This window comes from Terrapene carolina, unplaced genomic scaffold (genome assembly GCF_002925995.2).
Source record: "Terrapene carolina triunguis isolate 2854851 unplaced genomic scaffold, T_m_triunguis-2.0 Scaffold113, whole genome shotgun sequence".
In the NCBI taxonomy this organism is placed as follows: Eukaryota; Metazoa; Chordata; order Testudines; family Emydidae; genus Terrapene; species Terrapene triunguis.
The window spans coordinates 6391818-6405335 of record NW_020664464.1 but is presented as its reverse complement, the minus strand read 5'-3'; the positions used below and the strand labels follow the sequence as shown (position 1 = coordinate 6405335).

General features: G+C 44.2%; 1 protein-coding gene across 1 annotated transcript in view; it reads right to left on the bottom strand.

The window, feature by feature from the left end:
• Window positions 1–13518, bottom strand: part of FOCAD (focadhesin) — a 200311-nt gene that overhangs the window by 104616 nt on the left and 82177 nt on the right. The window contains exons 12-14 of the mRNA XM_026652328.1: window positions 10303–10407; window positions 9784–9885; window positions 6473–6603 (exon numbers count right to left, since the gene is read on the bottom strand). Of these exons, the coding sequence (XP_026508113.1) occupies window positions 6473–6603; window positions 9784–9885; window positions 10303–10407 (338 nt within the window). The remainder of the gene's footprint in view (window positions 1–6472; window positions 6604–9783; window positions 9886–10302; window positions 10408–13518) is intronic.

Genomic DNA, 13518 nt, shown 5'->3' with positions numbered 1-13518 from the left:
TAGTCTCCAGGTAGGTAAGTGGAAGTGGGAGAAAAGAGACACAATACTTATAAGCAACTGAAAAAACTAGTTTTGCATGAACAAGGGAAAAACTACTTTAGGTTTAAAGACAATAAAAAAAGACAACATAGGACTATGGAATAATGTAAATATATAATACTAATGTTCATGGATTTTAAGGACACAAACTATTAGATCATCTAATCTGATCTCCAGCATAACACAGGCCACAGAATTTGACCCAGGGTATGTCTACACTGCAGCTGAGAGTTGTGATTCCCACCACAGGTAGACAGATGTGCACTAGCTCAGCTCGAGCTGGCACACTAAAAATAGCACCGTGAATAATGCAGCAGTGGCATGGGCTAGCCACCTGAGTCCAAGCCCACCAACTCCCTGGGTCTGTGTTCAGTAGACATACCCCCAGTTACCCCTGTACTGAGCCCAATAACTTGTGTTTGAAAAAAGCATATTTTCCAGAAAGGCATCTGCTCTTGGACTGAAGACATCAAGAGACAAGAGAACCTACTAATTCACTTGGTATTTTGTTCCAATGGTTAATCTCCCTGCCTGTTAAAAATGTGTGCCTTATTTCTAATCTGAATTTGTCTGGCTTTAGTTTCCAGCCATCGGTTCTTGTTATGCCTTTCTCTGCTACTTTAAATGCGTAGACTGAATTTCACAGGTTTAAAAATCTGACCAGAGAAAGTGGTTCTGCTCTAAAATGTGACTTTATAAAAATAGCATTGTGGAGGTTCTATGTTTGTATCTCAATAACTCTACCTCAAATGGTCTCAGTTTACAAGTTAAAAACTGTCAGCCCTGCCAACAAAACCTGGAACCTGACAGTAAAAATGGGATCCCTCTGGCTTATGATGAAACACCAAGCTAAGGATTCTACAATCAGAATTTAGTTCATTATTTGATTAACAATACGTGAGTCAAAATAGAATCCATCTCACCCTCCAGAGCTGTTCTGGCTCTTGAGTGCAACCAAGAATCAAAAGTAGTAAAAATTTATTTCAGTCAGTCAAGTAAGCAGCTATGTTTCTAAATTTACATATGGAGAAGGAATGACTAAGAAGGAGCCTTTTTAATACAATCACTCTTCAGTACATAACTCCCATTTACAGCGCTGATTATGCAGACAAAGTACACAGTGAAATCAGAACAGGTTTTTTTCTTTAGAAAAAAATATCAGAAATTAAATACAAAAAATTTACATTAACATAATATTAGGATTATTACTTTGCCTACTCAATCCGGAAATGAAGAAATGATGGTCCTCAGAGTAAGCTTAGCAAATCAGACTGATTTGTGTGTGGATGGAAAGGGGGGGGGAGGGGAGAGTTGGGGTCAAATCTGAGGCCTGGTCTACACTAGGCTTTTATGTCGACTTTAGCGCTGTTATATCGAATTAACCCTGCACCCGTCCACACCAGGAAGCCATTTAGTTCGACATAAAGCTCTCTTTAAATCGATTTCTGTAATCCTCCCCAACGAGAGGAGTAGCGCTAAATTCGACATGGCCATATCGAATTAGGCTAGGTGTGGATGGAAATCGACGGTAATAGCTCCGGGAGCTATCCCACAGTGCACCACACTGTTGACGCTCTGGACAGCAGTCTGAGCTTGGATGCTCTGACCAGCCACACAGGAAAAGCCCCGGGAAAATTTGAATTCCTTTTCCTGTCTGGGCAGTTTGAATCTCAGTTCCTGTTTGGACATCGAGGTGAGCTCAGCAGCAGTGGCAACGATGCAGAGCTCTCCAGCAGAGATGGCCGTGCAATCTAATAGAAAGAGGGCCCCAGCATGGACTGATCGGGAAGTCTTGGATCTCATCGCAGTGTGGGGCGATGAGTCCGTGCTTTCAGAGCTGCGCTCCAAAAGAAGGAATGCTAAGATCTACGAGAAGATCTCCAAAGCCATGGCAGAGAGAGGCTACAGCCGGGATGCAACGCAGTGCCGCGTGAAAATCAAGGAGCTGAGACAAGGCTACCAGAAGACCAAAGAGGCAAACGGACGCTCCGGATCCCAGCCCCACAGATCCCGTTTCTACGAGGCACTGCATTCCATCCTTGCTGCGCCCGCCACCACTACCCGTGGACTCTGAGGATGGGATATTGTCCACGGCCGGTTCCTCGGACATGTTAGCGTACGGGGAAGATGAGGAAGGAGATGAGGAGGACGAGGCAGTCGACAGCGCTGGCACCGCTGATTTCCCCGACAGCCAGGAGCTCTTCATCACCCTTACAGAGATCCCCTACCAACCCTCCCCAGCATGTAACCTGGACACAGATTCAGGCGAAGGATCAAGCGGTAAGTGCTTTAAACATATTAACCTTTATTTTTTACAAAACTTGAATATTAATACTAAGAACAATCTGTGAATCATGATTTCTTCCCCCTGGGCGCTTAAGTAATCAGTAACAACTATTTAAAAAAAAATCAAACAGTGTCCGGTTGTGCATGATTGTGCTGCCCAAGCTGCTCCACTCATTAGTGCCTGCTACTGCAGCTATATTAGAATCCTGTCTATATGTCCGGGGATAGAGCAGTAGTCCTCCACGGACATCTCCACAAAGCTCTGCTGCAGGTAATGGGATAGCCTGTTCATCAGGTTCCTGGGGAGAGCGGCTTTACTTGGTCCTCCGAAGTAGGAGACGTTCCCGCGCCAGGAGACAAGCAGGTACTCCGGTATCATTGCCTTGCATAGCATGGCGGCAAAGGGCCCCGGTCTCTGCAGGCTTTCTCGAAGCATCCGTTGGATCTCGGTGTCCGGGATCCTCATGAGAGTTATGTCGCTCATGATGACCTGCTTTGAATTAGGTAGGGGACTGTTAGTATTGGGACTGCTTGCAACAAGTTCCTTTACAGAACTGTGACCGCTGGTTTACAGCCACGCGGTGGGGGCGGGAGAGGGGCAGCATACAGGGATCTTTCCCTGGCTCATCCGCGAGGGGGTGGGACAGGGCCAGAGTTCCTGCTTGGCCGATTGCTGGCAGCACAGACTGGCAGTGCTTTCAATGTGAAAGGAGGCCAGTGGTACTCCTACAGTTTTAAGCAGCCACAAGTCTACGGCTTACCATGTTTGCCTGCTACAGAGAGTACCGTGTCCTGCCCCGCTTCCCAGATCGGCAGTGCAAAAGCCCAGGCACTGAAGGCGAGGTTCGAAAATTCGACCTTGTCCTGAGTGCGCATGTGATAGGTGTGGTTCATGGTCTTGTTCACAGAGAAAAACTATGTTCTTGATTCACAACCACATTTATCTTTCGGAGGAATTCACTGCCTTTTCCTCATTCCCACAGCCACATCTGCAACTGTCTCCCAACCCAGCTTGGCATCACACTCCCAGAGGCTAGCGCACATTAGGCGGAGAAAGAAGAAGACGCGAGAGGACATGTTCTCAGAACTAATGGGCTGCTCCTGAGCCCAGGCAGCACAGCAGAACCAGTGGAGGGAGAATTTGTCACAAATGCACCGGACACACATGGAACGTGAGGAGAGGTGGCGGGCAGGAAGACCAGCAGGCGACTCAAACGCTGCTTGGACTTCTGAGGGAGCAAACGGACACGCTCCGGCGCCTTGTTGATGTTCTGCAGGAACGGAGGCAGGAGGACAGAGCCCCGCTGCAGTCTATCGGGAACCGCAGTCCCCCGCCACCAAGTCCCATACCCCCCTCTCCCAAAGTCCAAAGAAGGAGGGGTGGCAGAGTCCGTGAAAACTCTCACTCCACCCCTGCAGACTGCTCAAGCACCAGAAGGCTGTCATTCCCCAAAATTTGAAAAGTCCTTTCCTGCCCGCCTCACCCAAGCCCCCGCCCAACTTTCACCCCCCAGTTTCCTGTCTGGTTGTTAATAAAAAATATGTTTCTGTTCATTACTGTTTCAGTCAGGTTCTTTTGAGGGAGAGTCTGTCTGGAGGGGGGGAAGGGGATTGGTAATTGGACAGGACAGTCACCTTTAGCAGAGTACAGAGGCGGGGGCAGGTCCAGCATCAGGACACATACACAGTGCAGTCACTAGTGACCCTGGTCAGTCTGGGAGGTGGTTTTCATCTCCTGGGGGGGGGGGTTGCTCTGTGACTTTGTGGCGGGGGAGGGCAGTTACAGATCTTATGCTGCAGTCCTTATCCTGGATCACAGAGCCACGCAGCAGGGGATCTGTAACCCTCCTCCCCCAGGCAGAAACTCACATAGCTGACACATACACGCAGTTCCGCCCAGGAGTGATGGCAGGCTCCGTTGAAATAACCAGTGCACCACTGCGGAGCCTGTCATTCCTGGAGTTTAGAAGCATCATTTGCATCAGAACACTAAACCCGCCCCCCGCCACAGTCTGCGTCCACGGTTTAAAACATTCCCGCGAAAACAGTAATAAAGACAACGGTGTTCATTGACAAAATAGAACTGATTTTATTTTTTGGGAAGGGGGTGAAGGGGGTATGTAACTGGAGGTTCAGCTTCTGTGTCCACAAACTTAACAGTCACTGGTTACCCTGCTCAGTCTGGAACCTTGCTTTCAAAGCCTCCCAGATGCACTCCACCACCATTCTGCACTTGCTCAGACGGTAGTTGAACAGTTCTTTTTCTGTGTCCAGGGCGCCAGTATAGGGCTTCATGAGCCAGGGCATTAGCGGGTAGGCTGGGTCCCCGAGGATCACTGTAGGCATCTCCACATCCCCAAGAGTTATTTTGGGGTCCGGGAAGTAAATACCTTCCTGCAGCCGTCTAAACAGACCAGAGTTCCTGAACACGCGAGCGTCATGAACCTTGCCCGGCCATCCGACGTTGATGTTGGTAAAACGTCCCCTATGGTCCACCAGTGCTTGCAGCACCATTGAAAAGTAGCCCTTTCTGTTAATGTACTGGCTGGCCTGGTGGTCCGGTCCCAGGATAGGGATGTGAGTCCCATCTATAGCCCCACCGCATTTTGGGAATCACATCGCGGCGAAACCATCTATGATGACCTGGCCGTTTCCCAGGGTCACTACCTTTGAGAGCAGTACCTTAACGATTGCGTTGGCTACTTGCATCACAACAACCCCCACGGTAGATTTGCCTACATCAAAGTGGTTCGCGACTGACCGGTAGCTGTCCGGCGTTGCAAGCTTCCAGAGGGCTATGGCCACTCGCTTCTGGACAGTCAGGGCTGCTCGCATCCGGGTGTCCTTGCGCTTCAGGGCAGGGGACAGCAACTCACAAAGTTCGAGGAAAGTCCCCTTTCGCATGCGAAAGTTTCGCAGCCACTGGGATTCGTCCCAGACCTGCAGCACTATGAGGTCCCACCAGTCCGTGCTTGTTTCCCGGGCCCAGAATCGCCGTTCCACAATATCCACATGACCCATTGCCACCGTGATGTCCTGAGCGCTGGGTCTCGTGGTTTCTGACAGCTCTGTGCTACTCTCCGACTTCAGGCTCTCACGGCGGTGCCGTAGCCTCCTCGCCCGATTTCTCTGCATCTGCCTCAGGGAAAGGTGTATGATAAGCTGTGAGGTGTTGAGAACGGCCACAACTGCAGCGATGGTTGCAGTGGGATCCATGCTCGCAGTGCTGTGGCGTCCGCGCTGTCACTGATCAGAAAAGTGCGCGAACTGATTTCCCGCCGGCGCTTTCAGGGAGGGAGGGAGGTCGGTAGTGACGGACGGATGACGACAGTTACCCAAAAGCACCCTCTACACATTTTTTTACCCAGAAGGCATTGGCAGCTCGACCCAGAATTCCAATGGGTAGCGGGGACTGCGGGAACTGTGGGATAGCTGCCCACAGTGCACCGCTTCCAATGTCGACGCTTGCCCCGTTAGTGTGGACTCACAAAGTCGAATTACTGTCCTTAGTGTGGACACACACGTTCGACTTTGCAATATCGATTCCACATATTCGATTTAAGTAAAATCGAACTACTCTCGTAGTGTAGACATACCCTGAGACAGAGCCCGGCCTTAGTATGCAGTGTAGACATAACCCCTGATGTCCAAGAGGACAGTTGGGGTGTCAGCTAGCTGCATGGCTCATTCATTTCCATATCTAAAATGACATTCAAACAGTGGTTCTAATCAGCATATTAATGTAGGACAAAACACACGGTTGAAGCCAGTGGTATGATTCTGACTCTTCCATTGTGGACTCCAAGTAAATTTTGCACAAATGCGATGTCTCAATTAAACTCTGTCACAGAAAGGCCCGAGAAAGTAGAATTCCTTTGTAAATTCTGTTCTGAAGCACTGTGTTTTGTTTATATGTGCTTCCTATGAGTCCTTCATGTAGTCCCATTCTGTTCGTATTAAAAGGCATGTATACGCATTATACTTACTAGCTTCTGAAGTATTGCCTAAGACAACGTGTATCTGTTACAGCCATCAAAAACCATAAGCCCCACAATTAAGATAACAGGCTCGTCAGAACTGACCAGCACAGCTTTCCTTTAAACACCCTGCACCCTCTCGAAGTTGGATAACGAACACTCATTCTTACCTCTGCCTGCATATATCTCTGATGGAAGCAGCTTTAGCTATCACCTTTTCCCACAGAGTATCCTTCCCAATGGACAAAGAGGGCATATTGGACATTGCCATGAATCTCTGCAGTTCTGGGTAAACCCGATCCTAGAAAAAACATTTGATTTTTAAAATATATAATTAAGTTTATAAAAGTTGGTGAAATGATTTTATGCAGCTAAAGCCTTTACAAAGCTTCTAAAGGAACATTTAAATTGCAAATCACATTGCATTTTGGTTCATCAGTGGAGAAGAATACTGTGATATGATTTAAGTGGCTTCTTTGCACAGAATCTATACATTTTCCCCCATAAACTAAAAAGTAATCTACTAACATGCAACCAAATAGAAATGATCATCACTCATTGCATAATGCATTGAAAGTATCAGAGTAAAATAGTATAAAGATATCGTTCAGAAAATTATTTCATAATTTCATTCCAAGACTCAATGAGATGCAGAACAGGCTCCATGAAAGACCAACTGTAGATGCTGTTCAATGCATCAGAATTAATAAATGCATCACTGACACAATTTGCTTTCCACAACTAATAATCAGGCACTAGTATAATCAATCATTCAAAATTATATACTTTCCCTACCAGGGGAAAGCATGTAAAATGATATCCACTGTAGTTTATCTTGGCGAGACTGTGAGACAAGCGGGATCCAAACACCTGTGACCGAAAGCACCCGTTATCCACACCCTATCCACCACTGCAATAATCTTTGTGCAAATATGCCTTGTGAGGTATCATTTGAAAACTAGTAACTTGCTAATCAATAATATCATGATGAAATGTATGTAGCAACATTATATGTAAAGTTCTGAATTCCCCCATATGATGATGTTACCATATATTCAAACCACACAGCCCTGACTAGACAAAAGTTGTTAAAAAGGTCTATTCTAAACAAAGGAGTGTGTTTATCTCAATTTACACATAAGTAATAAACTGGGTCTTTGAGACAACAAGAGGTAAATGGCAGGAGACAAGGCAAATCTGCATTTCAGCATAGTGAAGAAAAAAGAGCATGGAACCACTTTCACCACCAGACTCCATGATGCCTTCTTTATTGTTTGAATAAACTTGCTTTGAGGGGTAAGCCTCATAAGAATTCACTTCAAAGGGCGAGTGGACTATCGAAGTGAGGGGCAAAAATACCCCAAGGCATCTTTCCCAATCTCTCCCCCTATTTCTCCCTCTTTCACCTAAAACAACAAAGGAATCAGCCCTTTGACTTTGGGGGAGCTCCTGACCTGAGAACTTGGTCAGCAATGTTGCTGAGAACTTGTGGTAAGGATTTTACCTTGAACCAAGTCTAGCTTGTTAAGTTTTAACTACCAGAAAGAATTTTACCTTTATTTCTCTTGTAACCATTTCTGATTTTAATACATTATACTTGTACTCAATTAAAATCTCTCTCTTTGTAGTTAAATAAACTTTTTTTTTTTAACAAACTATTCCAGTGTTGTGTTTACACTGAACTGCTTGGTAACTCCACTTAATGTAGCAGGACTGTTGAATATTGACCCTTTACAAGGGCAAAGAACCTATAATATCTGAGCTGCCCAGGAGGAGGTTGGACAGAGCTGAACACATGTTTTTGGGACAATTCAGGCCTGGGAGTATGTTGTGGTTACCCTGGAAGTAGTAACAAAGGCTGGTGGAAGCCAGACTGTGGCTGGTATGTTGCTGACAGGCTGCTGGAGTAAGAGTTGCTGGACCAGAGCTGTAGCTATACACAGACACTCAGGGTGTGACCTGCATGCTAGTAGGCTGTTTGTGAGCTGCCCAGGTTTGGAGCTACAACAGGAAAACATTGTGTGGCACCCAAGTTGCAGAGCAGGCAGTGACAACCACTCACTGGTGTGGCTTGTACCCTGAAATGTGACAAAATCCCAACAGGAGAACGTATCAACTGGTTGAACACAATGTTATTGTGTATAAAATGTGTCAGTTACTGTCTTTTATGAAAGCTTGTAATGTTCTGAACATGATGGTTATTATGAGATATGTATACAAACTGTGGTAATGAATTTATGTAGTTGTGTAGATAAAAAACTATGCTCATAATTTGTGCTGCAACATTCAGCTCCTCCTCACAAATAGCAGGGAGGGGCTGCCTCCCCAACCAGACAAGATTAGTTCCAAGCACTTAGCATTATACAACCCAGGAAAAGGCAAATGACAGACCATTAAAATTAATGGAAAGACATTGAAACCGAAAGAAAACCCCAGCCTTGGAAAAGTATGAAAGTAAGCAGTTTCCCCCACTCTGGGCTGGTCCACACTACCCGCCTAATTCGGCGGGTAGAGATCGATCTTCTGGGATCGATTTATCGCGTCTCATCTGGACGCGATAGATCGATCCCAGAAGCGCTCCCCCGTCGACTGCGGAACTCCTGCTCGCCGAGAGGAGGAAGCGCTGTCGACGGGGGAGCCTGCCTGCGCCGCGTGGACCCGAAGTAAGTACTTTTACTTCGATATAGGAAACGTCGACTTCAGCTACGCTATTCTCGTAGCTGAAGTTGCGTTTCCTATATCGATCCCCGGCCCCAGTGTGGACCAGCCCTCTGACTAATGAGAGAGAAAATAACAAGCCTTTTTAAAGCAGGCTTGTGTCGGAGGTTTGGCATCCAGAAACTGAAGGCCAGCATCTATGCGAGGTGCAGTTCTTTAAGTGCTGGATCCCCTCTATGATAGGGGGCACGCTGGGAAACTGTTAAAAGGCAATAGGTAACACTTATTAGAAAGGGGAATTTATCTCATATAGAAGCGTAAATAGAAGTGTAAATCTTGAAGTTGCATCTTTGTTTATTTTCTATTAACTTATATGCGTTTGTTTCCCTTGCTATTTCATCTTTGAGTCTGATTTTTTTATAAAATTAACCTTTTGTTTATTTTTACCCCAAGCAGATCTTTAGTGTGCAAACTGTGTGTAGTTTATGTACCAAAGGGAACGGATAACTGGGAAAGGTTTCACTCCTTTGGGGGGGACAAACCAGAAGGGGAAGTCCAAATGTCTGGTAGTTAAGAACCAGGGGTAGATAAATGTGGGGAGACTTGGGACCAGAAGGGCTGTTGAGGTCACCCTGCAAGGAATAACTAGGCTGGCGGAAACCAGGGTGAGACTTTTAGGTTTACAGGCTGGCTACTGGTGTCAAGGCTTTGAACCATAGCAGCATAGCATTAAGCACCCAAACTTATAAGGCAGACAGTGAAAGACCCCTTTATTGGTATGGATGATCTCCAAAACATTACAGACTGCACGATTTTTTCTAACCTGTTTCTCCCATAAGGATGTCATCAGGCGTAAAGTAATAGGTCTAAGCTTTGGCGTGCTCCCCAGCACCTGTATCAAACGTAAAATCTGAGCGATGCAGACCTGAAAGAGATTTTTCACCACATGCATTTGTTATTTTAATATCCACGAACAAGGAGATGCTTCACTTGTGTCAAATATCTCAAAGCCCACGGCAGCATCAAAAAGAAATGGGGAGTCATTTTCTAACAGATTTTGGTGCATAATGATCCTAAAAGACATTTTCATGAGATATATAAATACAGTATAGATAGTTAAAGCACAATACACAATTCATCCCTTAAAACTAGTTGTTATATTCCCATCATAAATATTAAGCAACAAGTTATGCAGAAGCTCACAAATCACTTATAATTTTAAGAAAGTTATGCATATCCATGTCTACATTCACTCATTCAATGTAACTAGTTACTTACTAATACAATATACCCTTTATTAAAAATCATTTTTGGATGAAGTACGATTTCTATTCATACTGACCTTGTGTACACCCAGAGTAGGCAAAGTATATAAAATATCCCGGTACAAAAAAGGCTCCAGTGGCCTTCCCAATTTAAACATCAGAACTGGGATTAGATTTGGGACCTAAAATAAATGGAAAACATGTAATACATACAAACACACCACTGGAATTAAAGAAGCCAATTGTTATGACATGGTTAACAGCCTATGTAAAGACCAACAATAAATCCAAGAGAACGTACACCCCAACACTCTTCTTGCATTAAAATTAGGGGGGTGGAATTAAAAGACTGACTCTGCATAGGATTCATTTAGAGCTTTTTTTAGTTGCCTTCTTGGAACCTACAAGTCCTGTACCCTCAGTTGACTTCATGGGAAAAAAATCAATCAAACTATTGGCAATAAATGTTAGGCTAATAGAAGAAATGGAGTAATATGGACAAAATAATAAAAATAGTAAGAATCACAAGCAACCCTTACACAGCCGTTTTCACCCATAGATCTTAAAAAGACTTACAAAGGTTGATGAGTTAATAAGTAGTAGATTAGCCTCATTTTACAGATGGGGAAATTGAATCACTGAGAGGTTAAATTACATGCTCAAGGTCACATGGCAAGAAAGTGGCAAGAACTAAAGCCATGTTTCAATTCCCAATCTCATGCTCTAAACATTGGACAACGCTCCTCAGCTACACCACCTCACTTCCAGAAGCAAAGCTTAGTTGAATTATATCATAACCTTTGTTATACTGCATAGTATAACACTTCAGGTCAGGTCAGGTCAGTCTTGAAAACCTGCTGAGGCCTTAGAGCAGTGTTTTCCAAACTTGGGACGCCGCTTGTGTAGGGAAAGCCCCTGGCGGGCCGGGCCGGTTTGTTTACCTGCTGCGTCCGCAGGTCCGGCCGATCGCGGCTCCCACTGGCTGCGGTTCGCTGTTCCAGGCCAATGGGAGCTGCTGGAAGCAGCATGGGCCGAGGGACGTGCTGGCCGCCACTTCCAGCAGCTCCCATTGGCCTGGAGCAGCGAACCGCGGCCAGCGGGAGCCGCGATCGGCCGGATCTGCGGACGCGGCAGGTAAACAAACCGGCCCGACCCGCCAGGGGCTTTCCCTACACAAGCGGCGTCCCAAGTTTGGGAAACACTGCCTTAGAGTATTTAAAATATTCTTCATATTCAGAACATAGAAGTATACGGACTACTGAAAATACGGAGGTACGGGTAGCAATTTATTTAAATCAAAATTAGCAAGCATAGGGGTCACCAGTTTATATTTCATTGCTTTCATAACAATTAACAGATTTTCAGTCTTGTTGGGCACAAGTAAAGATTTAGAGGCTTTTCATTGTTTGCTTACAATAAAATGGCCTCAACATCTTGAGTGCACAGATCTAGTGGAACCCATAGAAAAGTTCTCAATTTCCTCTCTATCTAGACTGCATAACAAATTCATTTTAGTTTGAAACTTTCATTCCAAACTTCCATTGAAAGAAACAGAAGATACATCAGAAAAATCCACATACCATGTCAATGAAGAATGAACTGAAATTTGATTGTCAGTCATTCTACCAGAATTCTCATGACCCTGTATCACAACTCTCAACACGTATGAGTTTAGAACATGATTTACTGCATTTTTAAATGTATGGTAGCATTCTTCTAAGTATTGCCCCCACAAAGTGACAATGAAGAAAAAGGAATGTTACTTAACCCTCAGTTCCCCTTTCCTTCAGATATTGGTTTCCATAAAATATTGCCTTACATTTAACCATAGGAGCTAGCCTTTCGTGAAACAACCTGCATCAGGGGATCCTATCATTCTCCTACAGCAGTAAGGCTCGTTAGGAAATTCAGTATTTTGTAATGTGTGGACTTGATTATTTCCAAGTCTTTTGGATTTTAAGCAATTATTTTCATTATACTGTCACTGGATTATACAGAGTTCTCCATTTCAGTCTTAGTATTTGCTTCTTGAGTGGATCACTGTTCCAAACTTTTTCTGTTACCTTAAATTACTGTAACCTCAGAACTTTTTCCAATGATCCCAAGATTGGACAATTTTGTTGGCTGGAAACATGAGGATAACCTGAAACCAAAACCTATACTTATTAGCAATGGGTAAATTGGCTCAGATAAAAGACAGAACAGCCCTAACACTAAATCCCTCAAAGTAGTAGTAAGTCAAACACATTACAAACCTCTCTGAAAAAAAAAAATCAGTATGGTTTGGCCAACCCTTTATGCATGCAAGATGTAGTATTTTGTACCATGACTGCAGACTACTGCAGTAGTTTTCTCCTGGTACCTATCTACATCCCACAGTGTGCCACAAGATGATAAAAATCTCACAGCATACAAAAGATCCATCCTAGCAAATGAAAGCCACTGATCTTGTAATGGGAGAAAGATTCACTAGTGAGCGCTGGGATTTTATAATCTTCAGGTTGCAAATTTCTATGTATCATCATCAGAGATGGTCCCAAACCAAAAATCCAAATTGTCACTATCTTTATAAGGGATCAAGCCAAACCCCAGATCTGTACTTCTGCAATTTTTAAATAATTTTAAAGCCCAGCTCCAAGTTTTTCATCTGGGGGCCTAGACTTAATATTTATAAAATTAATTTAAATTTAAAAACATCTCTTGTAGGTTTTCAAATTAGTAATTTAGAATCCCTTAGCAAAAATAGTTCCTTTTGTTAAGCTTTTTACAGTTTTTAGCTGAAGTGCCATTATTTCTCTCCCCCTACTTTTCAAGATGACGACCCACCACCAATAAAGAAAGCAACTCTTAAGTTAAGAGATAACAATAGCTCTGCTTGAGTGTAACAAAGGGTTTGTGATACTATCGTGCAGCAGAAACAATAAAGGAGTCAGAGAATTTAACATAATGTACATTACAGTAGAATTTCACCCAAAGGGGCAATTTTAATGCAAGTTTCATAGTGCACTGTTCTCTTTCTGCTTGCTATGTCAATCTGAAAGTGTCCTTTTTCCTTGCTCCTTGTTCTAGGCTTTCAATCTTCTGTAGAATTAATAAAGAAATTGAAGAGCTCTTCATTTTTATAGGAATTATGTTTTTAATAAAAAATTGTTTTAATCTAGGAAGAGGATGGCACAGAAGAGTGAAGCCAGAAAGGAAAAAGGAACAGGCGGAGGGAGGAAGTCAGGCAGATATCAAGCTTGAACTGTGCTTAGGCCCCATTTTCACATCCTCCCATTTAACATGCATGATAA